Source organism: Lepidochelys kempii, chromosome 3 (genome assembly GCF_965140265.1).
Source record: "Lepidochelys kempii isolate rLepKem1 chromosome 3, rLepKem1.hap2, whole genome shotgun sequence".
NCBI classification, from domain to species: Eukaryota; Metazoa; Chordata; order Testudines; family Cheloniidae; genus Lepidochelys; species Lepidochelys kempii.
In genome coordinates, this window is record NC_133258.1 from 28,893,301 (window position 1) to 28,920,811 (window position 27,511).

Consider the following 27,511-nt stretch of genomic DNA (forward strand, 5'->3'; position numbering starts at 1 on the left):
GAGCCAGAACAGCCAGCCACAGAGAGGTTGAGGGCAGAGGCTGATTTTCTCACAGCGACATACCTGGGGTTCAGAAGAGCTATTGGGAGGGACAGACTAGGGTAGGGGCACAAGAGCTAGTGGGGTGACAGCACTGAGCCAGGGACCAAATGGGAGTGGGCTGCCGCTGTAGGGACACATGTGGACTGCGGGAAGCAGGGTGCAGGGAAAGACAGGGACAGGGCAGATATGCCTGAATGAATGGGAAAGGCTAGGGGTCAGCCAGGGTCTGCATGGGAGATGGTCCCCAACTCCCTAACAATCCCTTTCCCCACCCTCACCCCTGCAAAAAAAACTTCCATACTTCTCCCATTCACATCCAACAACCCTCCAGGTTCACTCCCAGACTGCCAGAAATTAATTCCCTTTCCCTCAGCTCCTCCATTACCCCTGACTCCCCCAAGCCTTTGCACTGTTTCTGAGTGGCGTGGGAAATACATTTCTATACTATAGTTTAAATTAATTATGACTCAAAGTTCTGTGTTAATATGCCTAGTAAGGAATCTATTTTCAAGAAACATTTCCTGAATCTTATTTTGCCTGTATGGTTACAAACACACTTTCTGACAGGTATTTTGAAATAAAGTACCAAAATAATTGAAACTGGCATGACTATATTGACAAATAAATTATACAGAATTTTAAAATATCGTGTGCAGAATTTTTAATATTTTTGTTGCAGAATTCCCCAGAAGTAAAACTTTAATGGTCTGTTCTTAAACAAATTTCAGATTAGGAAGAAATAATACATATTCAATGTACAGGGCAAAGTATTGACAAAACACAAACATTTCTAAAAGAAACACTCTACACTCTAAAATTTGTGAGCACACATTCTAGTGCCCCCCCCAAAAAAGTTCATGAACATTTTTTCAGGCAAAATTTAGGAAGGTCCTTTGAAAATACAGAGGCAGGTCCTCAGCTGGTGTGAGTTGTCATGAGTCCACTGATTTCAAATGGAGCTCTGACAATTTGCACCAGCTGAGGCTCTGCATCTGGTACCTGTCATAAAAATATTAAAGAACATTTCTGTTGATATGGTACTATTGTATAATACAGTGACCCCACTCAGAGATAAGTACAATGGCCTATGCGTTCATGGAGCAAGCATGAGGCAATCTCTTTATTTTTGATCTCAGAGGTACGATTCTTGAAAGCTCAGATTTTTTTTTAATTTAATCGTTAGCAAGTTCATTAAAACAGGTTTTGCCAAAAACCTAATGATTTGTGTCTTTTATTCTTCATTTGCCAGGCTAAATGAATTGCTGCTTTTACATCCTAAATACCACTTGAGAAAGATTATCATAAAGTCTTACTTGAAGCTTTTGAAGAGAGAGATGAAGATGCAGAGTCATGGGAGTGTGATCTCTCTCTTTTGACAGGACTTCTCTTTTCTGAAGTGGAGCCTGTTTCATAAGAGGGAGGATGGAGGAGAATTAAAATTCTAAAGACCAATTCTCGGCTATGGCCAAAGTGCATAAAGTGAAGGGATGCTGGGCAAAAGTGGCTTAAAAGTCATCTAGGTGCCTGGATTCAGGTGCTGTTCTGAGTGTGGCCATTCTTCCTAGGCTATGGTGGAGCAGCCTAAGGGCTGTTTTAACTTTGGCTGAGTTGCAACAGCCTCTGAGAGTCAGAAATGCAGCCAAGAGCTGGCATAGTGCAGAGGTATCTCAGCCCCATTCCCTCTTTGCTAGTCATGCCTCCTCTTCTTTGCTATCCCAGCAGCATGGAGGATGTGTGACACAGTAGCCCCTATGTTAGTACTACCAGGTGACCACCCTTAAAATGGGATGCGAAACCAGCTTCAGGATCAGACTGTACCTTTTCCTTTGATAACAATATAATTTCATCCCCCTCTCAAAGCTGCTGGTCACAGTACATCTTTCTGTTAATTTTGGCCCCTATTCTGCCACCCTTATTCAGCTGAGCAGTCCCTTCAATGTGACCTTGAGCAATCACTTTTCCTCTCTGTGCTTCAGTGCTCCCATCTGTAAAATGGGTAAAATAATGACTTTTCAAGGGTTCTGAAGTTCAACTAATTAATGTTAATAAAATTCTTTGCATTCCTCAGCTGTAAGACACAATATATAGTAAGTACAATTAACATTATTTGATAAGTTTAATTCCAAAAGTACACAAACCACCACTGTAAATTCAAATAATGTCTCCCAGTCTTTTACAGCACCCTGTGCTACTAATCGCTGTATACTCATGTATTTACTGTTCCCTTCCTTTTGACAGTTTGCTTTGCACTCTTAAAGGCTAATGTACATCCCACTAGCTGAAATTTATGGTATTAGTATTTAATACACAATTGCTGTTTGAATACATTTTAAGAGAACTGGCACTACACAGGTTCATTTACCTTCTGTCACTATTTCTTCATCTTCATTATCAGTACTGCTCAGTTTCTCTGGATCACTCTCCAACACATCATTCACGACCACCTTCTCCATGTGGATTTCAGAGCTAACAAAGTATGCTGCCAAGCCAAGCTCTTGCTCCAAAGCTGTCCTTACTAAGCAAGAGGAATTTATTAAACGTAGGTCACAATATCTCAGTGATCTGGAACGAAACCAAAAGATACTATGAAAATTTAATGTATTCCACACCTTTATTTCTTTTGCAAACACAGTCAATGAGGAATTTTGTTATTGCCTACTTAACTGATGTGTGAGATAGAACAAAATGATATGAAGTGGTCACTGTCTTTCAGTAAATTCAGCACTATATTGTTTCATTATTATTACTTGAAGCAGTATAATCTAATGCATTAGGCATACATTTAGGAGACAGATTCTTCAGAGTTCTAATCCTGGCTCTGACACTTACTTCCTCTCTACTCTAGGGATGTCACTTAACCTCTTTGGACTAATTCATAAGCAGGCACAACACCGATGTTAATGGGAGTTGCACCTACCTACATCAAGGGTTAGTGGGATCTTTTTGTGTCTTGGTTTCCTCATCTATAAAACAGGAATAATTGGGAATGTTATGAAAATGAAAGACTGCACCCCACAGCTCAGCCTCACAACCATTACCACCATCCTACTACACCACAAATGTTCCACTTTTTTGATATAGAAACTATCAAAAATCATCCTGTCACTCAAATTTCACCCGCCTTTGCACCCGCAAAGGATTATGGGACACAGCAGGTCACAGAATGATTTTTCAGCCATTTGAAGGGTGCAGAGAAAAACGAAGTTGTGAACCATTGGGAATGAACAAATATCGTGGAAATATTTGTCAGTATTTCCTTCCTACCTTGGCAAGGCTTCCCCTTGAGGGTCCATTCCACTAAATATTAATATGCAAGGCAGACCTTCTAATTCCAAATAGGTCTGTGGCCTCCACTCCACATCTTCAATTTTCTGCCATATCTGTCACAGAATATAAAAACATTGGTGGGCATATTTATATGCCACAATTAAGAATGAAGAAACTAATGATTTATTGTCTATTGTATGGACCTAATTCTGCAGATATTCCACAAGAGAAGTCATTGCAGGATCAGGCCCGAAATTGAAAGGTCCTGAGTTGCAAAATGGTTTTATCTTCTTTCAGAAGTTTTATATCAATAATAAACAGCCCCATAATATGACTATATCTCAGAACTCTAATGAATTGTTACCATAAGTGGCTAAATATAGATCCAAATGCTCCACCAGGAAACATGAGAAACCATTGTGAAGATGTATAGCTTGATCTTCAAAGACAGAAAGCAGAGTTACTCACTCTAAAGGTTTTCCTTTGTTGGTCCAGTCTTCTAACCACAGCTGTCAGTTTCCCTTTGATAATCATGCCCACTGGATGATACCTTTATTCACACTGTTTAGTACCTAGTTGATGAGATTTCTTGATGAGTAAGGTACTACTCAGTGGGAGCAAGGGTATTACTATCTGGTCCTTATTTATTCATTAAGCACCAACAGGATATGCAGTGCTGCACAAGACACCTAAGACAACATGGCATGTGATTCTGAATTCACTTATATCAGCTTTGCAGTATGGAGTTATTCCTGATTTATAACAGAATGAGTTCAAAATCAGGCCCTCTTCCTCAGCTTGGTTGAGCTAAGTAGATAGACAACAGGAATCAGACTCAGAATGTAAGAACAGTCCTAACTTAGAGAATACACATATTTTTGTTTTAATATGTGGTGATAGCATTTGTACTCAGTGGGGTAGTGTCTGTGGACTTCAACTTGTGTTATGCTTGAGGTCAGACTATGTGATTATACTGGTCCTTTCTCACCTTAAAAATCTATTAATCTATTATTTCCAGCATTTTCATCACAAAATCACATAAGGTCCAGAAAACATTAGGCACCATGCTTGGAAAACCTGGACCAATCAGAAACCTGTGGGTAGGTGTACTGATTCAAAGCCTTTATGCATGGTAGGCTGTGCAATTCAATTCCAAACTGGTCACTGAGGTTTGCTCACAAGGGGAAACCTCACTGCTCTGGTAACGGTTTTTCCAAACCAAAAGTAGCTTTCATTTTCACTTGGTCTTTTACCACCACTCTGATTCATTGATGCCCCAGTCCAGTGCAATGAAGCTGATTGGGGCTGACGCTGTTGGTGGTTGGGAGTTCTATTCACGTTTGTAAAGGCCCTCCTGTGCAGCCATCAGAAGCTGGCTATAGGAATGACAGATGGATGTGTCTGATAGATAGGAGTCAGGCTCTTTAGGGTATTTTAATTTTGCTGGGAAATAGCCATCTCCATCACTAACATCCAAATCTCATACCAATAAAACCTTTATATCACCACCCATCACTGAAAGCACTGCTCCTCAGAGATTCTTTTTAGGCAATGTCATTCTGCAAGTTACCTTTAGTTGCTCCACAAAGTGCTTCCCTATGGTGATTCCAGAATTAGGATTTCCCAAGATGATTTCAAAATTATCTGTGAGGGATAGTCTTTCCCTTACGTGATAAAGTCGTTCATACGCCACAGCAGCCAATGGAATGCAAGGAATTCTTAACACCACCATGAAGCCATGACCACTGGGGCATTGCCTTGAAGAGTTTATAAGGTTTTGGGTGATTTCCAGAGTTTCAACTGAGGTGTAATTCTTCATCTGAGACAGACCACTTACTGCCATCATAGCTGCAGAGTAATGTTGTACAAGGACAAATGTCCTTATCACTGCACTGTGTAATCTGGGAAATCTGAAATAAATTGTGAAGCATTAGAATCCTAAAATTAAAGTGAGAATGCTACCCTTGTAAAAATTATTAAAACTCAAAATTTAATCCAGGTGAAAAATCATGTCCAATACACAGTAGAACCTCATTGACCCACTGCTAATCTGCAGATCCTGTAATTCCAAGACCAATAGTGCAATCTCTCCACTTCTCAGTATAGATGTATATATTATCTCATGTTATTATTAAGACTTCATCACATTTGCAAAACATACTACTGGATATTTGCTAGAGTACTATGTATTAACCAAAACTAAAATGCACTTGCCATATAAATGAACAAAGTACTCCTCATAGTGCATTATCCCTGCTTTTTACTCACTTTACTCATGAAAGATCTGACTCAACTACTACTAAAATCAATAGAAAGAGCTGGATTGAGCCCTAATACAAACAGATTCTCCCAGTCATTAGTACAATTTTGCAAAGTTCTGCTTTCTCAATCTTTTATTCCTTGCACACCCCAACATCTCCAAGGAGTCCTACTGGACTTTTGTGCAAGCAAAAATATACCTAAATAACAATTGCTATATACTTGGAGTAACCACATTTTTAATCTGACTCCCTCCACATGGAGCAAATCAACTAGCTGGCATCATTTTTTCAAGCTCTGATGATGTTCTACAGCATTCTCCCTAACTGAGTCTTTCATTGATTTAACCCCATGAGCCAAAGTGAAATCTCACCTGCTCTTTGTGGTCTGACTAAAATATTTACAAATGTTTTATGTTAAAATCAGTTTTTTGATAGCCAGCCAAATTCAGAATGGAATCACACTCCCAATATTGACTGAATAACACCTGAGCCTAAGCACAGAAATTATACTGCAACTCAGAACGCAAACTCCTGATGGTTACAACGCAGGCGTTTAAACCCACGACTTTTGACCATTAAGGCAGTTGTACTATATTTCAGATATTCCCATACATTTTGGTCTGTTAGTTCACACATAAAACTAATTAAGCTAATGAAGTTAGTTACTGTAAGAGCAGGGAAGCAGTCAAAAAATATTGGCTGGGGGTTAGTTAATTTCTAACATTTCACTTTGAACACAAGATTTGCTTGTAATATTATTTCTGTAGCACCTATAGGCCCCAACCAAGACCCGGGTCTCACTGTGCTAGAAGGCGTGCACATAGCAAGAGAGTGCCCCTGTCCTGAATAGCTTCCAGTCTAAATAACAACAACTTACAAAGGGTAGAAGCAGAAAAGGAGGCAAAGAGAGGTAACGTGATTTGCCCTAGGACGCACAACGGGTCGGTGGCAAAGCTAGGAACAGAAAGAACCCAGGTCTCCTGACTTGCAGCCCAGTATCTCACCCACTGGACCATGCTACCTCTCATATTTCATAATGCTTGAAACCAAAGAATGTACTGTACCTTTTTCCTAAAGCCATGACCATAGCTTCAAAAGAGCTGTCATATCGAAGCAACGGAAGGCTGTGTCCAGAAAGGGTGGATTCAATGAATTCTGACAACCCAAAATATTTCTTGTTTTCATGGTATAGATCTATTCCCTAAAGTAAATAAGGCAACAGGCAATTTAAGGATAAAAACATATATAAATTATAAATAATTCATCAATCTACCATCACCAACATATAGACATTCTTTATATCTCGTACACATACACACACTAAAATCCACATACATGCACACACACATTCATACTTACAATAGGTCATTCTCAGAAGGTTTAAATTGGTGTCATTCCAATGACTTCAGTGAAGCTTACTTACAATTAACTCAAGCTGAGGATCTGGGTAGATTTATATGTATTTTTATCTTGCGCACAGTAGAAAGACTGCACAGTTCTGAACTACTTGACACATCATCTTTCCAAGCATCAGTAAAAGTATGAGCCAAAAAAAAAAGTCTTAAGAAAAAAATCTTGAAAAAAATGTCAGAAAAACAGCTAGGGAACTTTTCTGATAGTTAGTATAATGCACTCTCACTGGTCCACCTTGCACACACGAACCGCATTCTGGTTATTCCCATGTAGAGAATATAAATGAAGCCTAAGATAGAGGTACCAAAAGCATGGAAAACCGCAGTGAGATGTATACATGAGAGGAAATGCAATGATCTCTTGGTAAGGTGAAGATTTAATAAAAAAAACTTTTAGGAGCCTCCTGCTTTCTCAGAATTCAAAAACAATGAAGATTAGAACCTATGATTGTAAGTACCACTTTGTAAGAAGCAGGCAGATGCCTTCAGTGGAGGGAGCAGTCATGGTCTTTGCAGCTTCCTCTGAGCACTCAGGATCACACACTCCCAATATTATAATCCACTTATTATTGTTAACAAATATTTACATAAAGTTTATGGATGCTTAATACAGCTGGCAGTTACATCAGTTCTGTCCTAAATAGACTAGACATCAGAATGACACCGTAGGACTTCTTCCACCCAATAAGGTATTGAAGCCCTCCAGAGAGAAAGGCATGGCCCAGAGACCTGGATGATGACATTAGTGCTCATGGAGATGGAACAAAATGCTCCTCAAGATCCGGTCTGCAAATAAACACCTTCATTTCTTTTAGGCATAGGCAAGTGAGGTATGAAGATGTGACATACCTTAGTGGTGTGAGTAGCTCACCAAAAAAGAGTGGGGGTGGGGAAGAAAATTTGGATCACTACAAAAAGCACAGCCCCCCCCCCATTCTCAGTAGCTAAGGATCCAACGCCACATACATTTACAGTTACCAGATGTCCTGAGTGGTTTTATTGAAACTGGAGGCTTCAACAAATTTCATTGGATTCCTAGGACATCTGGTCGCCTCAGGGTCATCTGTCTCCCATAGCTGTGCCATGCTGCAATGCAGCATAGCAATGCCACACATGCCATTTCAGGTAGCTTACCCTGTTCTGTCCTGCCAACCACCTCTCATTGGGAGCAGATAGAAATAGGTTTCCCCTGAGAGGAGGAAAGAAAAAGGGCCAGACAGTAGGGGAAGGATATCAAGGGCTCTTCTTTAAGCAGCTCCTGAACCAGTGCTTCTCTTCAGGCTGCTCCTTCCACGAGCTATCAAAACCTGTGGTGGAGGGTAAGGAGACTGGGAGGGAGAAACAGTGAGGTGAGGACTGGAAGGGGACAGACTGTATGGAAGAGAAAAGGCATGGGGGATAGACTGAAAAGGGACTGATAGATACTGGGGAAAGGAAGGGGAGAAATGGAAGGAAGGTGAGTGGCAGAAGGGGAACAAAAGAGATGGAAGAATAAGAGAGACACATCTACAGACTGAATGAGGAAGAGGAGAGAGAGGAGTGACGCAGACATCATTATTCATCATTTCGCTTACAAAAGCACGTGGTCTCCAGTGTTTTTCAGAACATGTAAACGTAAAATAGCTACTGAATGAACCCAAAATCCTGAAAACATCCATCTTACATTGCTATATGACGAAGGCCAGTGGATTTCATTGTACGGGCTGATGTGAGTATGCTGTGTCTGCAGAGCATAGGGGAAGGAAGTCACATGGAGTGTCAAAATGTTGGGAGCTTCTTTCACCTCTCTGCAGTTCAACAATCTATCAACAAGTCCCACAGATGGTTCCGCCTGAGGATAAAGGCTGTGAACAGCACTGCAAAAAGAAACGCCAAACTCTCCAAAGTGATTTGTATAAATGTACACTTGTGACAAATTCATGCATGTCATCATCTCAAACCTGGACACGAAAGCACAGTGAACCACCCACAAGAAATTTGGGACTGGATTCTTTGGGCTTACTCTGCTCTCTTTGCACACCACTCCAGTGACACAAAGGAAGGGGGAAGCAAACTTCATATCTCCTCAGCTGGAAACTCCCTGGCACGGTGGATTACACTGCAGGCTAGGGGATGTGATCGCAGACTTCCCTCAGCCCCTAGCGTACTGCACGAGGAGATTGAGAAGGGGCTGGCACCACAGCAATTGCCAACAGCCATGTGGTCCTCTGGGGACTGTGGTCAGGTGCCGTCCTCTTTATAACAGCCCTTAATGTGTTTAAAGACCTTGAAAACCTATCAGGTCCCACCTAGTCTCCTTTTCTCAAGGCTAAACATGTCCAGTTTTTTTAACCTTTCCTCAAAATCCAGGTTTTCTAAACTTTTAATTATTTTTGTCCACATCTTTTGTCCACATCTTTCTCAAGTGTGGCACCCAAAACTGGACACGATGCTCCATCTGAGGCCTCACCAGTGCTGAGTACAGCAGGACAGTTACCTCCTATGTCTTATATATGACACTCCTGTTATATGCCCAAGGGTGGTATTTGCCCTTTTTGCAACTGCTTCACATTGTTGACTCATATTCAATTTGTGATTCACTATAAACCTCCAGTTCCTTTTCAGCGGTACTACTGCCTACCCAGTTATTTTCAATTTGATTTTTCCTTCTTATGTGAAGTAGTTTGTACTTGCTTTTATTAAATTTCATTCTGATGATTTCAGACCAATTTTCCAATTTGTCAAGATCATTTTGAATTCTAAACCTGTCCTTGTAAGTGCTTGCAACCCCTACCAGCTTGGTGTCATCTGAAAATTTTATAAGCATACTCTCCACTCCATTATCTAAGTCATTCATCAAAATATTGACTAGTACTGGACTCAGGACAGACCTCTGGGGAACCCCACTATATAGGTCCTCCCAATTTGACAGCAAATCATTGATAACTGTTCTTTGAATATAGTTTTTCAACAACTTGCACTTCAATCTTACAGTAATTTCATCTAGGCCCATTTCCCTAGTTTACCTATAAGAATGTCATGTGGGATTGTGTCAAAAGCCTTACTAAAATTAAGATATATCAAGTCTACAGCTTCCCCCCATCCACTAAGCCAGTAACCCTGTCAACAAATACATGGGAGGTGTCGATAAAACAGAACAAATGTGACAACCATATAATGCCACCAGGAAGACCCTTTCGTGATGCATTTGTTCTTGACAAATCCATATTGGCTCTTACTTATGACCCTATTATCCTTTAGGTGCATACAAATTGCTTGTTTAATAATTTGCTCCAGTATCTTTCCAGGTATCAACATTAGACTGACTGGTCTATAATTCCCAGGATCATCTTTGTTCCCCCTTTTAAAGGTAAGTGCTATGTCTTCCTTCCTCTAGTCCTCTGGGATCTCATCCATCCTCCAATAAATTATGATTGGTATAATAAGCTGGTAGGGAAACTGAATTTCACTTTTGTGAAAAATTTCAATGTTTTGGAAAAATGTTCATCCTGAATCAGGACAAACTGTCAAAACCTTGACATTCCTTCCAGAAGTGAAATGCCATCTTTTTTATTTTAGAAACACCGACACATTCCTGCAGTAAGAGCATTCTGGTGTTTCTCAAATGCAATATGCCCCCTGATTCTCAAGGCCCCCCTCCAGGCATGTTGCTGAAGAGCTGGGAGCCCGGGTTCTCCCAGGAGCTGGGGGTGTGGGTGGGTGACCTGGCAGAAACCACAGAACATTTTGATTTTGACAAAATTGGCATTTTTAAACTGAAAAAAACATGCCATCAGAAAAGTTTCCAACTTGCTCTAGTAATAAGCAGCTAGCACATCATACCAACTGCCCAGCCACTGTGGAGTTTCTGCAGCACTGCAGCAGAGGGGCATTTGAAGGAGAGATGTGAAGGTGGATATTGTGGTACCTTTGCACATATTTACACAGAGCTCCTCCAATACATAAGGGATAGCCTGAAAGAATGCATGAAGGTACTTGTGGGAAAATGTAACTGATGGACAATGAAGGCTGGCATTGATGACTCAATAAAGCATAAGAGATGATAGGCAGGGTGCAGCTAGATCACCAAGGGCCTTAAAAGGAAGCATTTATGTTTGATGCATAGAAAGGGGAAGCCACTGGAGGGATGCATACGGGGGGGTGACATAGATGAAGCAATGATCCAAGAATACAAACAATAACAATAATTAATAATAATCTCTCTAAAAATGGCCTAAGAATGAAGCTGTTCTTACCTCACAAGATCCCAGTGTGCATGATCATGGATTAGTACAAACAGTGTATGTGGATTCTGCATAGAGTTTTGCAAAAAGACTTTAAATTTAGTCTGTGCCTCGGCATCCAGCTTCACAACATACTGTTCCATCCTCTGCTTTGTAAGCTGCTCCTTTTCTAAGCCAAGTTCTAATAAAACACCTAAAGAAATGGAACAGGGGTCAGTCCTTCCAAACCCAAATGCAGCTAACAATTTCCTGTACATATATAAAATAAAGCTAGCTAATAATGAGCACCTGAATGCCAGAGGTGAAACAGTGTCTGCTGATAGGTGACTTCAGATGGAGGAACACAAATCAGAAAATCAACTTTCTCAAAGGAACCCAAATCAAGATTTTGAGTGCTGGAGTCAGCAATTGAGCAAACGTGAGACAGCAATTTCTGAGCCACCGCTAGCTGGAATGGACGAATCTGATGCCGCTCAACATTATAACCTGGAAAGAGGGAAAAATCTGTTCAGCTGAATGACTGCAGTCTAATCTTATACAAACTCTCCCTAAAGTCTGGCAGTCTTTGAAGTAGCTTGCTTATTGAGTTAGGACTCTGCTTTCAGGAAAACTAAAGGGGCATCCAAGAAACCTTTGTGAAATTGGGTATTTGCATAATTGTGGACCATCCTCTTTTAATCCTATGAATCTCAAACTACTCAGGGCTGAAGCTCAGCTGCTGCAGTTTAAGGTCCAGACCTTAACGTCCAGAGACTAGGAGATCCACAGGAAGGAAGTGGAACTTCCATCCATGCAAACCTGGAGGACCAAAGCAAGACGAGTTTCTATTAACCTGAGTTTGGGACTCTGCAAAGGGATACGGCTCTGCCCACACAGATCCAACTGCAGGATCATGGCCTTAGTTTGTCTTGAAGGAGAGACACTCTGCTCTGCTACATCTTCAGACACCTTCATTACTTACTTGTGCACACAGCTGCTCCAGTTATATCCAATGCTGTTGGCTTATTCACTGAAGTAGAAAGAGATGAAGACCTCTGGCCTTGGTTTTCTTGATAAAACTTGTCCAGCAGAACCTCAATGTCACCATCTACCACATTGAAAGGACAGTGGATATTAGTATCCATGGTACACAATTAAACTCTTCTCTGAATGGTTCCCATAGTCATAACAGAACCAAACCAACACCCAGGGCAAAGAAACTATGGGCCAGTTTCTCCTCTCACTTGTATCATTGTAAATCAGGACTAACCTCATTGAAGTCAATGGAATTACACCAATAGAAAATGGATGTAAGAGACAAGAGAACCAGGCCCTATGTTAATAGAACCCAGGTCAAATATATATCTGTATCATCCCACAGGAAAGGGATAGGCAGGTCCCAACCATAGTGTAAGGGATAAGTTTAAAAATAAAAGAATGTAATTAGATAAGATTCCCTGCAAAGCACAAGACTTAATACAATGTTAAATTTAAAAAATCAGACAATCCCTAGCTCTTTTATACAGTGTTTTTCATCTGAAGATATGAATGTGCTTAACAAAGGGTGTCAGTATCATTAAACCCACTTTACAGATGGGGAAACTGAGGCAGGGAGTGGTGAAGTGACTTGTCCAAGGTTATCCAGCAGCACAACTGGAAATAGAACCCAGGTCTTAAAAGTCCCAGTCTAGAGCTTTATCCATAGTCCATCCTTCCTCCCTATTTAGGCAGTGTAGCCAACTGGATAGAGAGTCATAGTAAACTAAAAAATGGAATACTCAGAAACGAGGGAGCACAAGAGAAGTAAGGTTGTACACTCAATCTTAACTCTGCCATCTTGGATTTATGTCTTAAAATATGGTCTCTTTTTATAGCATTGTAATTTATTTGTTAAATAAAATAAAATATAATGCAAACCTGAATTGCTTATAAAACCTTACTTTTAGTTCAAAGAAAAGGAGTACTTGTGGCACCTTAGAGACTAACCAATTTATTTGAGCATGAGCTTTCGTGAGCTACAGCTCACTTCATCGGAAGCTCATGCTCAAATAAATTGGTTAGTCTCTAAGGTGCCACTAGTACTCCTTTTCTTTTTGCGAATACAGACTAACACGGCTGTTACTCTGAAACTTTTAGTTCAGTCACTGCAGACTTAGTTTGATTTCTAAATCCCAGTAAGTGATGTTTACGAAACAAGTTCTGCAGCCCATGTAAGCCTGCAATATGGGCTTCTCTAGCAATGCATAATGCAGAAAACAGACACATATTTTACTGAATAGTGCCACTGTATATCATGGTATATCCAGCCACATAAGGATCCTCCTTACAACCTGTTCGGTCTTGTTGAAAGATATACAGGACACAGCGTTAGCACTGAGTGCTCAGTTTGCTCAGCACTTGTGCAGAGACACATTAGTACACCCGGAGTGAACTGAGCAGCATCAGGCTCTAGATTCTTAACTGCAATCTAGTGAGTGAACATGATGTGCATGGCTGCTATTCGGAGGATTTTCAGTTACTCTTACTGCCCAAGGAAAAGAAGCACCTGAGTGCTTGTGAGAGTCATACTTAATAGAAAATGGGAGCAGAGGCAGCAACCGACATAGAAATGCGTCCGATGGTTCTAAGAAAACATAATCACTCTCAAATGGTTAGTTGATGGCTTATGACTAGAACTAGGTGAAACTTTTTTGGCAAAGAGTAAATTTGCTAAAAAATGCATTTTTCTGGGCACTGAAACTATTCACAAATTCAGGTCAAATTTGGCAAATAGTTTTGACCAAAAAAAAAACAAACAAAAAAACCCCCTTTTTTTAAAAAAGTCAAAACAGTTCATTCTGACACATTTCGAAACAAAACATATTTGACTTTTTCTTTCAAAATGACATTTTGAAATTTAGCTATATTTATTTTTTAAAAAGAAAAAGGAGAAAAACCTCCAAAAATGAAACAAAAGGAAAAACCAAAACCATTCCATTTTATTTTGGGTTGTTTTTTTTTTCATTTTGAGTGTTTTTCAATCCAAAATTATGTTTTGCTTGTTTGGCTATTTTTTTGGTTTTTGTTTCAGTGACAAAACCCAAAATAATTCATTTCAAACCCTTTTTTCTTTTTTTTTTTTGGTTAGACCCCCAAACCAAAACCCCTCATTCATAGAATCATAGAATATCAGGGTTGGAAGGGACCCCAGAAGGTCATCTAGTCCAACCCCCTGCTCGAAGCAGGACCAATTCCCAGTTAAATCATCCCAGCCAGGGCTTTGTCAAGCCTGACCTTAAAAACCTCTAAGGAAGTAGATTCTACCACCTCCCTAGGTAACGCATTCCAGTGCTTCAACACCCTCCTAGTGAAAAAGTTTTTCCTAATATCCAACCTAAACCTCCCCCACTGCAACTTGAGACCATTACTCCTCGTTCTGTCATCTGCTACCATGGAGAACAGTCTAGAGCCATCCTCTTTGGAACCCCCTTTCAGGTAGTTGAAAGCAGCTATCAAATCCCCCCTCATTCTTCTCTTCTGCAGGCTAAACAATCCCAGCTCCCTCAGCCTCTCCTCATAACTCATGTGTTCCAGTCCCCTAATCATTTTTGTTGCCCTTCGCTGGACTCTCTCCAATTTATCCACATCCTTCTTGAAGTGTGGGGCCCAAAACTGGACACAGTACTCCAGATGAGGCCTCACCAATGTCGAATAGAGGGGAACGATCACGTCCCTCCATCTGCTCGCTATGCCCCTACTTATACATCCCAAAATGCCATTGGCCTTCTTGGCAACAAGGGCACACTGCTGACTCATATCCAGCTTCTCGTCCACTGTCACCCCTAGGTCCTTTTCCGCAGAATTGCTGCCTAGCCATTCGGTCCCTAGTCTGTAGCTGTGCATTGGGTTCTTCCGTCCTAAGTGCAGGACCCTGCACTTATCCTTATTGAACCTCATCAGATTTCTTTTGGCCCAATCCTCCAATTTGTCTAGGTCCTTCTGTATCCTATCCCTCCCCTCCAGCGTATCTACCACTCCTCCCAGTTTAGTATCATCTGCAAATTTGCTGAGAGTGCAATCCACACCATCCTCCAGATCATTTATGAAGATATTGAACAAAACCGGCCCCAGGACCGACCCTTGGGGCACTCCACTTGATACCGGCTGCCAACTAGACATGGAGCCATTGATCACTACCCGTTGAGCCCGACAATCTAGCCAGCTTTCTACCCACCTTATAGTGCATTCACTCAGCTCTGCTCATGATGTATGCTGGGCACACTGTTCTTGCCAGCTCCCCGGCCTGCAGCACCAGCACCCCTCTGTTTACTTCACCTTGCTGGATTGCAAGTGGAAAGGAGCCATGATCAGCAGCCCTACTGGTGGCTCAGTACTACTCTCTCTCTCATTTTAGAGGGCTCAGGATTGAGTGCATGCTGAGGTGTGGAAGGGGAGTACTCAAATTCTCCTCTTAATCTGAGCATGTTCATTGGTATCAACGGAAATTATGTGCATGCATCAAACACATTCACCCATCAATGTGTCTGTCCTGCGCAGTCAGAAATAGAACACAACTATACATTTATGCATTTTTAGTCAAATATAGGCATTTATAAACTGACGTATTCCAGGAGAATTTCTTAAGGAGAGACCAAATGTGCTTTCCCAGATCTTCCTTGTCTCATTTGTACGTATTCTTATTATATACGCTGTTCCTGAAAAGTGATGAACTCCTGCAATTCCCACTGACTTACAAGGATCAGGCTCTTAGAACTGTGTCTATTTATGGCATGTTATGTACCTGGACAAAGGGTGCTAAAAAAAGAGCCCAATGTTTCCACTTTCCCAGTAACTAGTTGATAGTTAACTTCTTTCTGATACTCTGCTGGGGTAAGCATGCTCTCAGACAGTACTCGTGCCTGGTACTTCCCTAAAAGACAAAAAATAAGCTCTTTTTAATTTGAATTTCAATTTTGAATTCCGTTCAAATTAAAATAAAAATTCTCTACTTAATTTATAAAATAACCCTAACAATACCTATCGAAAGGCATATTCCCCCAAAACAAAAGTAACAGAAATCAGCATCTTTCTCTCCCACCTCCCCAAACAGTCTTATGCTCCCCCTCTATTTGTCTTTTGTCTCGGGAAGTATGTTTCCAAAGCAATATATGGAAAAGACTGTACGAAAACAGTCTTGGACTGGTCATTCATCCGAGCCATACTGCTTTCAAAATGAACCCTTAGATCTTAGTTATTGCATAGACATTCAAACCCATTATTCTGAGTAAAGCTGTAGAGTGCCAAGAATTCTTGCCAATATTATCAGCATAGCCTATATAGAACTTAGCTGTCTTTGGGAGAACACAAAGAAAGAACATCCTTGTGAAACTGAGAACATGCTCAAACCTCTCTTTAGTGGAGATATTCCAGTCAAACACAGAAGCTGGACTGCATAACTACATTTTCTATGTGGCTTCGACCCAACCTCAAAATTTGCATATGCACTGGTGTGCATGCACAAAACCCTCCTTTGCATCCACCAACAGGCAACGCATGTTAGCAAGTAGCATGGGTAAGGGCACCCATACACAAGCAAGGGTGTGCAAGGGCATGCAAGCAAGTTAACCCAACTAACTTTTCAGAACAGAAAATGATGGAGTTTTCCAGGTTTGTCTCAAGATTTTTTGCTAGGGATCTCACCTGTTACCGCAATGCAGGAATCTAATGCTCTGTTTCTGCAAGCACATATGATCACCACATAGTTCGTCTTCACTAGCTTCCCTTCAATGAGCAGCTTAAACATTTCTGAAAGTCCCTCTGCCAGAGAGTAACTGCACTCGATGATATGGACGCTGTCATTGCAAGAGCTGGCTGCCAGCCCAGCTAGCCAGGGAAGCTGGGCCGATGTCATTGGTGCAATCTGGCTGGGAACCGGAGGGAAACCCTGTGGAATGGCCTGTTGATACTGACGGATTTCAGAGAGGTGCGACTCCCGCCACGAGCGCATGAATATCTGTTCCAAATCCTCAATCAAAGGGACCTGATCTGGAGCTAAAGAAACATCAACATTATAGGCCCATTATAAATCACTTGCAAATGATGTCGACCTAAAAATAAAGCCCCTCCCCTCTGAAAAATATAGCAAATTAAAATCCTTTGAGAACTGATTTTGCTCTGGTTTTACACACACAACTCCACTGTCTTCACAGGTGTTACACATGGTTTATAGCAGAATCAGGCCCTTTGCCCATATGAAAGATTTAGGACCAGATTCTGGTCCCACAATGCAGGCCCTTTGTATCACCGTGTAAAGCTTCCCTAACTGGGAGCAGAACATTCCCTCAGCACTGGGGAATCCCTAATTGACTAAGAGCACTCTCTGCCGACTCTACACTTCACTCTTCCAGAGTCCCACCAGTGTACGGGGTGTATCAAAGCATGGCTTGGTGGGGAAGGGAGGGCATGGCTAGTGTTGGAGAGACGTTATGCTCAGTGTAGGTTAAAGCAACCCTCAGCGTAGTTTAAAGTCAGGCCCCAGCAGCCCTAACAGTCAGCATGAGCAAATCTGCCATATAGCCACTTTTGTTCCATCCTTGGTTCCTACACAGAGCAGAGGTCTGGTTCATTTCAGCACGCCTCAGTATTTGGCCCTATATTTTTTAAGACCCAGCAATCAGCTCTTTCACTACAGCAGGAGCTCCTTTAGTTAATCTAAAAAGCACCTCATCTAAGAAATCTTAGTCTTTACTCACCAATGGCAAAATGTAATAATTCTAGTCCAAGATTCTACACAGGTGAAAAAAAACTCACCTAGTTGAACAAGGTAATAGACGGTTAGTAAAAGCTGCATTTCCTCTGAAATAGGCTGTATTGTAGAGGCACCATATTGTTCATAAGCCCTAGATATGGACTGTGAATTTCTGTAGCAGGTGTACAAAAGAGGGCTGATTATAATGTCATTAAGGTTCCCACAAAGATAAGGGAAGTTCCCATGACCTGTAATATAAACAATATTTGCACTTGTCAGATAAACTTAATTGAATAATTCACTATGCAGCCATCAAACAGGTTACTAACACTTTAAATGGTAACAGCTTGAATAATATTTCAGTGCTCGGGGGAGTCAGCAAAAGAGATTAAAAGCAGTAGGTGAAGTCATGTGTAACACCCTGGCTCCCTGTGTTGTGTACCCATAATGACTATTTCTATTCTAGATTGCTGCTAGACTGCACTCATCACCACAGAAGCCAAGTGCCTTGCAGGAGCACACTAAGCAATGTAAATAACATCGGTCACGTGTGCTGTGGTTCATTCTCTCATCCTCATCCCAGGGGAACAACTGTGTGTGGAGTGGTTTGTTTTGGTACGGTTTTCTCTTTGGTTGGTTTTTGCTGGGGGAGGGGTTGTCGTGTTTTTTGGTACATGTTGTTTTGTGTTTAGTTAGAGAAGGCCAGTCAAAGTGCACCTTGCACTTGGAGCAGAATGTGGTGAGGTTTGTGATGGTCCTTAGTTCCTGTGGGAGTTCGTTCCACAGTCTCAGATCAGCCTCCAACAAAGCTCTATCACCTGCACAGATGAGCTTTACCCTAGTTCCCCTGTACCAGATGAGCAGAGGTCTTCATCCCAGAACTTTAGGCGATCTTCTAGATATGCTGGGCACAAGCCACTGAGCACCTTAAATATAAGGACTGAGAATGTTCCACATAGAGAATAAGAAATGAAGGTGATTACCAGCTAATGGAGGTAGCTCAAGTGGTAGACGCCCGTATTTTAGAGGCTGAAAGTCCTAGGTTCTAGCCCTACTCACGGAAGCAGAGTTGTTACAAAGTGAAGTTCCATATGTAGAACAGAACTCCTGCTGATTTCAGATGCTCAGAATGAGCTGCCCCTGAGAGAAGAAGAGTATTGCACATTGACTTAGGGCTTGTCTACACAGTGCGGGTGTGCAACACACTAGTGTGCACTTACTGTGCAGACCCTTGCACACACTCAGTGTGTGCTGATGTAGTCCCATTTCAAACAGTATTGCATCAATGCACACTAGGGAACTTTCAGTGTGTGCCAGCTGGGTCTACATGGACAGTTAGTGTGTGACACACTGGTGCGTGCTAGATTTTGCATCCCAGCTGGTGTGTCCTAGCTCTATGGCTATGTCTACACAGCAATTAAACACCTGCAGCTGGCCCATGTCAGCTGGCTCTAGCTACGGGACTGTTTAACTGCAATGTAAACATTCAGGCTCCCGCTGCAGCCCAAACTCTGGGACCCTGCAAGGGGGTAAGGTCCCAGAGCCCGGGTTCCAGCCCAAGCCCGAACATCTACACAATAATTTTTAGTCCTGCAGCCCAAGCCGCACAAGCCCAAGTCAGTTGACCTGGGCCAGCCATTACCATGCTATGAGTCTTTTATTCCAGTATAGATGTGCCCTAGGTGTATCATGGCTGCTCTACAAAAAAGATAATACCCTACTACTTAGCCAGCGTTTTACATGAACACACTGTGCAAGCTTTATATCTGTCCCTCACAATGCACCAAAGCTGCAATGCTTTCTAATACTTCCCCCATCCCAACCCAGACAAAGACTACAGGTGTTCCTAAAGTACCTGATAGAACTGTGATGTAGATAAGGTCTACTTTAGTCTAGACTGAGATGTAAACACTGAGGACCCATCACAAATTTAAATCTACAAAGGCCAATGCACTAATTTACGGCCTTACACTCCTTAATTGTTGACCAATCTTGTTCCTATAGTAGTAAATGGGAATTAAGCATTTGATTTGCATGGCAGCAGGATTACAACCTTGAGCTCTTTGGAGCTTTGCTTTTGTTTGTTTGTTTGTTTGTTCGTTTGTTTTAGGGGTTTTGGGGGGGAGGGTGACTTGTTGGGTTTTTGGGTTATTTCTTATAATTATCAAGTTAATTAGTTAATGTTTGCACATATAAAATGCTATATAAGTTTGCTCTCCAAATACATTAAATTGCCTTTAAGCCTGTGTCCAGTGTGTTTAAAGTTTCTTCCCTGAATTCTAAAAGCAGGCCCATATCTTTGCATGTCTCTTACACACATGGATAGGTTTTGTACCTTTAAATATAACTGGTTTTGCTTTACATATTTTCAGCAAGTTATCAGGAACAGAAACTGGTTCTCCAGAGCCCACCATTGGAGAAGAGACTGGTCCCACCAGAGTAGAATGTGTCAAACACGATAGGCCTGCCACATCTAAGAATTAATTCATAATGTTAATACAATCAAGTAATAATCATATTGATGCAAATAAATTCACAACATTGTTTTTCTTGATGAAGAGTATTAAACACCAACCAGCATCTGCATTCAAGATCAATGTTCCATTCGTTTTACAATTACAAAACAAATGACTCATGAAATCCTAATAAAGCCTATATTTATTATGTTAGCTTCCTCGAAGTAATAATTACATTTCCAAGCCCTTGAGTATCACACGTGTCTAAAGATTGCAAAATGAGCATGAAAAACAACATGCTGGCACAAATTCAATAATATGGACAGGCGTGGCTTTATCAACAGCAAACATGTATGATCTGCATTTTTCCACTATAGTAACATATTCAGATATTCTGATTCCAGGGGAATGTTCTTGCTATCTAGGTATTGAGAGGGAAATTAAAATTCACCAAAATGTATCATTTTTTTCAGTGTCCCATTTTTGACAGCAATCATACTCCACACAACAGGAGGTAAAAAGACTATTTTAAGGAAAGCTAGTAGATTACAAGACTGATTTCAAGAGCAGTTAGATGCTGAGGCACTTTTGAAAATCATCTGAGGCACCTCGGTGGATCTTTAGGATCCTAAATACCTTGTGAAATCTCACCCCTCACTCATTATCTTTCAGACAAAACAATTCAGCCAATTTACCATTTTTATTTCTATTTGGAGTCTGCAGGTTGGGCTGCAAGTTCCAAGTTTCAGTAGATGATGGCGACTCTGGAGACCATCCTTTGTGGCGCTTTTTAGGAGGCCCTGAATTTGTTAAAGTGCCTGGGTAATATTAATACATGAGAAAATTATTAATATGCAAATGGAGAAATATTTTAACTTGTTAAATCACACGTATTACAGCCCAATATGATTTTTCATAGACCAGCCCTATAATTATTCTACTAGATTGCATCAGACATGCACACAGACTCACTAGTCTGTATATGACCTTTATTTTACTGTGCTATGTTACACCTTAATAATTTCAACTCTCCAGAGCAGGGACCTGTGATTCACTGCATCCGATGAAGTGGGTTTTAGCCTATGAAAGCTTACGTCCAAATAAATTTGTAAGTCTCTAAGGTGCCACAAGTCCTCCTTGTTTTTATTGTAGCATAGTTCATCTATTTTACAGCACTGTGAGTTCTGGGAAAATGGTACTAGTATAGCACTGACTAATATGTTCTTACCCTGCAAGCCAAGAACATATAAGTTTTATTCCTTGTATGTCCAGATACGAGACTCAAAATGAGCAGATTTAGCAATTAGGAGACATTGGATAAAATTTACCAAAGTACATTCGGGGAGTTAGGAATCTAAATCCCATTGAAACATAATGGTACTTAGGAGCTGTTGAAAACATTACCCACCATCATTATTTTTGCCACCCCACACTGGCTATCAGCTTTATTTCTCTGATATTCAAGGTTGGCAGCTGAAGAGACTCAACAGCTGGCTCCTGCACCTTGGTTTGTACTACCAATTACCATGCTGAGCCACATTTCTGCTGAAGTTCCTGGTCTTTGATTTCTTGTGTTTTCCTGGGCATTTCTGCAATTTTCCAGAATGGTGAATTTGCACTGTTACCAATTGGTATTTCTGACCAGTGGGTGTTAAGAGTTTTCTAGGTTCTGCTCAGAACCTTGCAGGACTGAGCTCTTAATCTCGCCCTACCTTAATATGCAAAGGTACCAGTACATCTATTTGCACTGTCAAGGCTATCTTGACAACAGAATGGTTATTCCCATGTACACTTCAAAACCTGAGTTTGAGTCTTATAGATTAAGAAAGGTTATATTTTCTTTGTAAAAGATACTATACAAAAATAAACAATATATGTGCAGAACTAGCATGCCTTCAGATCTGGAATAAAATTATTCACTTGAAGAGTCATCATAGAGCTAGATAGCCTTTTGTCCTTTATATTTTCCCCACATGAGGGCAATATATGGCCATTTGTTCTACTTTCAATTACTTATCTTTCCAGCATAATCCACAGCAGAAGGCACAATTTCAAGAAGAGCAAATCAATATAATGTATTTATTTTTTGCAAATCCCCAAATCCTGCCAGGTCTCACATGGATTATGTAATTCACTGACATCTGATGGTTTTCTTTGTGAAATGAGAAGGTGAGATCAGTCCATTTTCTAATAAGCAAGTGCCCATCCACTTAGAGAGGCAAAGTGGTCAAGGACTGAGTGGGCACAGAAACTGAACCAGGATGAGGCATACTGCCAGTGCAATTCAGTGAAGATTACCTAAAATTAACCTATAACCTGACTTTGGCTATGATATGGCTATTCAGAGTTTTCCTGCCCAAACAGCGGCTCCATGGTGCTCGTGAAGAAAAGGTTGGAAATCACAGATCAGACAGAACCATCCTGGAGAACCATTTAAAAACAATATTTAAACAAAGAGTAATGTGAACAGTGTCTTAAAATCTGGTATTTCCCAGTGTGGACTGCATCCTTTGATAAGTAGCTTCTGAATGGTCAGAATAAAGCTTTCCTGGATCATTGAATTGATGTATAAAACCTGTTCTGGAGTGACTATAAGAAACCGACACAGACAAATCCTTCCAAGAGTCTGGATGCTGAATAAAGGCTGCTTTCTTTTCAAACTAAAATAAGAGTAAAATGAAGTAAAAAAAATAATAAATTACTGTTCTGACTTCTACAGAAGCCGTGTCAGAAAATACATACAACACACCTTGAAAGTTAATAAGGAACAAGAGATTTTATTAACACAATGACTCTTAGGGGAATATTCTGATCCAGGAACAGATGAATTTATGCCAAATAGAATACTTCGATTTCTCCTCAGGTAACCAAATCAGAATATACAATTTAGATCGGTTAAACACAAAGTTCAAAGGTACCTAAGACTGATGGTCTTGTCAGAGCTGTCAGGTTATTTTTCACCAGCTGTTGTTTGGGAGAATCTTTGCCATTGTAAACAGTTGAACCTAATGCTGCTGTTGATGGGAGATGATCAGATATTATGCCTGCCACAAAAAAAGAAGTTATTTTAAATAAATTATTAGAGAGGCATTTCCTCAGATGGTGTAATGAACTGATCAATTGGTCTCTGATTTCAATGGAGGTAGGAGAATTTACATCAGCTGAGGAACCCCTCATTGTGTTTACAGCACTGAACACAGTGGGCCAATTTGGATCTCATATCAGTTTTACACTAGTGGAACTCCACCGACTTCACTGGAGTTACTTGGGGTTTACATGTGGATGAGGCCCCAATCCTGCAATCAGATCCACATGTTCAGCCCAATAGCATGAAGACACCTGCTTCCATGGGAAGCTCATTGCAGGAACGGGCCTTAATGAAAAGAATCTAGCATTGTATCAATTGTATCAAGCAAAATTTTGAGTTTACATTTTTTTCCAAACATCTTTTTATTTATCAGGAGTTGACAGTGTCACATTAATAAATAGGTAGATTTGACTAACCCTAACTCTGTTTATAATTACTTTTACTTTTTCTACATTCATCTTTTGAAAATATATATACATCAGTGATGTCCTAGGGGGATTAATGGTTTGTTCTCAATAGACACCAGGTTTCCAAATCTCAGCTGTTTAATATATTTGGAGTTCAGGCTCCTCTCTGATAGAGATAATAAAAATGTCAGTGGAGTTGCTGAAGTTCTCAAAATACAAATACCCATCACACTCACAAGACACTGGACAGCTGATTTCATTAGGAGGAAATTCAGAGAGATCATTTCACCTTTCATCAGTAAACACCTACCTATTCACACCAGGAAATGGAAAAGCAAAACCTTCAGAAAGAAAATATTTTTAACCATAAAAGATAATGGTTATTTTTTAAAAAATATGAAAACCTGGCCTTAATTTGTCTGAAATATAAAAAATAAACCAATGTCTTTACTAGCAAAAGAAAAAAACAGAAGCTTTCAACCTAACTTCCATATAATCTCTGCAATAAAGAGGATTTCCACTCATATCATAAAATAGACTGGATCAGAGGAAATCACTGAAATAAACAGGAAAAAAACTGAAATAAACAAACTAATTTCCAAAGCATTTGTGGCTAGATAAGCAACAGCTGCAAAATGGTAAAGCCCACTTTCACCACCTTACAACAGATGGATCTCAAAGATTTGGCTTGTCCTAGCTATGAAGCTCACTGATTCCAGAAGAGAAACATTTTCTGAACATTAAGCTATTTGTCAACTCTTCATTAATTACTTTGAAAAACCGCTTGTGATGAAAAAGCCTTCAAAGAACCATTAACTTTCTTTTTTCAGAGCGATGACATTATTATACCAGTTACTTGATTTAGTTAACCCAGACATCCGCATTTTATTCATTTTGTGCTATGTGTTTCCATTTACCCACACACACAAATAAGAATATTTAGTAACCCAAAGGGTTTCTCTTCTCCAAGTTACCTGTTTGTTGTGTCCCAGCCGGAGCATTTGGGTTTGGTGCTGGAACAAGCTCACTTGTGGTGGTTAGCGTGGGGCCCGAACTCTCTGGCGGTTGGAACAAAGTGCTTGAACAAGGACCGGATGAAGCCTGTCGGCCTCTGAACTCTACGAAAACAAGACCCTTCCACTGAGACGCGATACAAGAGCTTTATCTTTGCAAATTTAAATTGAGAGTTTAAAACATGAACTAATTTGAATCAGTTGTTATGACATTTGGAAAGCGGGCACTAACAGTTTGTCAAACATGCCAACTTTTTATTAATCAATTTCTTTCTACAGCTGCTCTTTAGTAATCACCTAGCTTTAAAGACTCCTTCGTTTATCTGTCTATCTCAGGTTTTTCTCAGACGCCAATCTCTGTGCTATCTAAGCTCTGCAGACAAGAACCAGAGCTCCAACAAGACAGCTTCATTATCTCACCTGCCCCTTTCCAGCAGATTACAGATCCTTTGGTAAGAGCTCCTTGTGCATTCCTGACCAGATAATACTTTAAGTGTTTCTGTTTCTTGGGCTGAGTGGTCAGTTTAAGATTGATGTGATTGGAAAATTCAGTAAAGTAGCAGAACCCCTTCTTGCCACAGCCAACACAATTGCCAGAGAAACCTGATAAAATAAACAATACAAAAGATCTGGTAAGATAGGTGTCAGTGACATGTAGACACATCCCTTCCCATGGGATGGTGAGCATTTGTTGTAAATAATTCATCTGATATAGGGTGGCCAACCGGTGGCTCCGGAGCCACATGCGGCTCTTCAGAAGTTAATACGCGGCTCCTTGCGACTCTGGGGCTGGAGCTACAGGCACCAACTTTCCAACATGCTGGGGGTGCTCACTGCTCAACCCCTGGCTCTGCCACAGGCCCTAAGCCGATCGGTGGGGTTGCCGGTGGGTGGGGGGTGCTGGGAGCGGCAGGGGAGCTGATGCAGGGCTGCTGATGTATTACTGTGGCTCTTTGGCAATGTACATTGGTAACTTCTGGCTCCTTCTCAGGCTCAGGTTGACCACCCCTGATCTGATACAAACATTTTCTTACTAAAAAAATTATGTCAAACCCTCCAAATTGCACTTGGCCATCAGGTTTCCTAAATTAAGCTTCACAGTTAGTAAATACATACCTTGTTTTCATTGCCTATGGTTATATTTTTCATTTCAGACCACGTTCAAAAAATTCCAGATCCCTTCATACCCAGGTCATAGGAATGAAAACAGGCATTCTAAGGTTGGTCTACACTACACACCTTTTAGCAACATGGCCGTATCGCTAAAAGTCAGGCAGCGTAAACGCTGTTTGAGGGCACTTTTGCTGACAAAATGCTTCCACCCCCTATGAGCGGGGTTCGCATTGTCAACAGAAGAGCGCTCCTGCCAACAACAAACCGTTTACAGTGCCACTTGCTGTGGCAAAACTTCTGTCTTTCGGGGGGGAGGGGCTTTTTAAAGCACCTATGAATGACAAAAGTTTTGTAGTTCAATTGGCAGTGTAGACAAAGCCTTAGACTATTAAGGCCCTGACTAGAAAGCACTTAAGCATGTGTTTAAATCTATCCCTATGCAAGACAACACTGAGCTATTACCAGTAGGAGAGTGGGTTTGTGTGGGGGGGGGAGGTGAGAAAACCTGGATTTGTGCTGGAAATGGCCCAACTTGATTATCATACACATTGTAAGGAGAGTGATCACTTTAGATAAGCTATTACCAGCAGGAGAGTGAGGTGGGGGGAGGTATTTTTTCATGCTTTATGTGTATAAAAAGATCTTCTGTACTTTCCACGGTATGCACCCGATGAAGTGAGCTGTAGCTCACGAAAGTTTATGCTCAAATAAATTGGTTAGTCTCTAAGGTGCCACAAGTACTCCTTTTCTTTTTGCGAATACAGACTAACACGGCTGCTACTCTGAAAACTGAGCAAGTGCTTAACTTTAAATGTGTATTAAGCACATCTTTAAAGCAAGATTCAAAAAAGGGGGCTGGACATTTATATAGATAACAAGAATATTCAGAATTATCATAGTTAACGCTAGCACATTTTGGAAAGGATATTAAACCTCATACTTCAAGGCTTAAGCCAAACCCTACCTATCAGGGTTCGGAAGACACCTAATGTAGGGAGCAGATTATTCCACATCTGTCTAATATGAGGTTGCGTGTACCTTCCTCTCAAACATCTGGTACTGGCCACTGTTGGAGACAGGATAGTGAACTACATGGAGCCCAGGTCTGGTTTAGTATTGAAATGTTCATGGTCCAATATATTGCTGCAATGAATTCCACAGATCCATTACTCATATGTTAAAACTACTTTCTTTTATCAGTTTTAAATTTGTTACTCTTCAGTGTCACTGAATGTCCTTGTTTTCTGGGTTATAGGAGAGTATATAAGAATGGTTTTACTTTCCACCATTTGTTATTTTGAATCCTCCTATCATTTCCATCTTATTCACCTCTCCTCTAAATTAAAGAGTCACAATCTTGCTAAATTCTCTCTATACTGAAGTCTTTGATGCCTATAATGATTTTCTTGGCCCACTTCTGAACTCCTTCGGTTTCTGCTTTATTTATGTTGAGGTAGGTGCCCACATATGAACCCATTATTCCAGATGAGGATGTACCATCAATTTATATAGCAGCATGATAA

At 40.7% G+C, this 27,511-nt stretch overlaps 1 protein-coding gene across 10 annotated transcripts in view; it reads right to left on the reverse strand.

Moving 5' to 3' along the window:
• The window catches only part of GREB1 (growth regulating estrogen receptor binding 1), a 175,708-nt gene that overhangs the window by 30,891 nt on the left and 117,306 nt on the right, over nt 1-27,511 (reverse strand). For 7 of the 10 annotated variants that reach the window (XM_073335996.1, XM_073335994.1, XM_073335995.1 and 4 more), the window contains 17 exons: nt 25,296-25,478; nt 24,837-24,980; nt 23,286-23,411; nt 21,063-21,185; nt 20,247-20,384; nt 17,974-18,159; nt 16,864-17,214; nt 15,965-16,093; nt 12,167-12,292; nt 11,494-11,691; nt 11,218-11,398; nt 8,646-8,838; nt 6,635-6,771; nt 4,880-5,219; nt 3,307-3,422; nt 2,405-2,604; nt 1,356-1,445 (listed from right to left, as the gene is read on the reverse strand). In XM_073335996.1, the coding sequence (XP_073192097.1) occupies nt 1,356-1,445; nt 2,405-2,604; nt 3,307-3,422; nt 4,880-5,219; nt 6,635-6,771; nt 8,646-8,838; nt 11,218-11,398; nt 11,494-11,691; nt 12,167-12,292; nt 15,965-16,093; nt 16,864-17,214; nt 17,974-18,159; nt 20,247-20,384; nt 21,063-21,185; nt 23,286-23,411; nt 24,837-24,980; nt 25,296-25,478 (2,961 nt within the window). Of the gene's footprint in view, nt 1-1,355; nt 1,446-2,404; nt 2,605-3,306; nt 3,423-4,879; nt 5,220-6,634; nt 6,772-8,645; nt 8,839-11,217; nt 11,399-11,493; nt 11,692-12,166; nt 12,293-15,964; nt 16,094-16,863; nt 17,215-17,973; nt 18,160-20,246; nt 20,385-21,062; nt 21,186-23,285; nt 23,412-24,836; nt 24,981-25,295; nt 25,479-27,511 lie in introns of those variants that run through there. The other 3 variants (XM_073336002.1, XM_073336003.1, XM_073336005.1) reach the window with 3 other exon arrangements.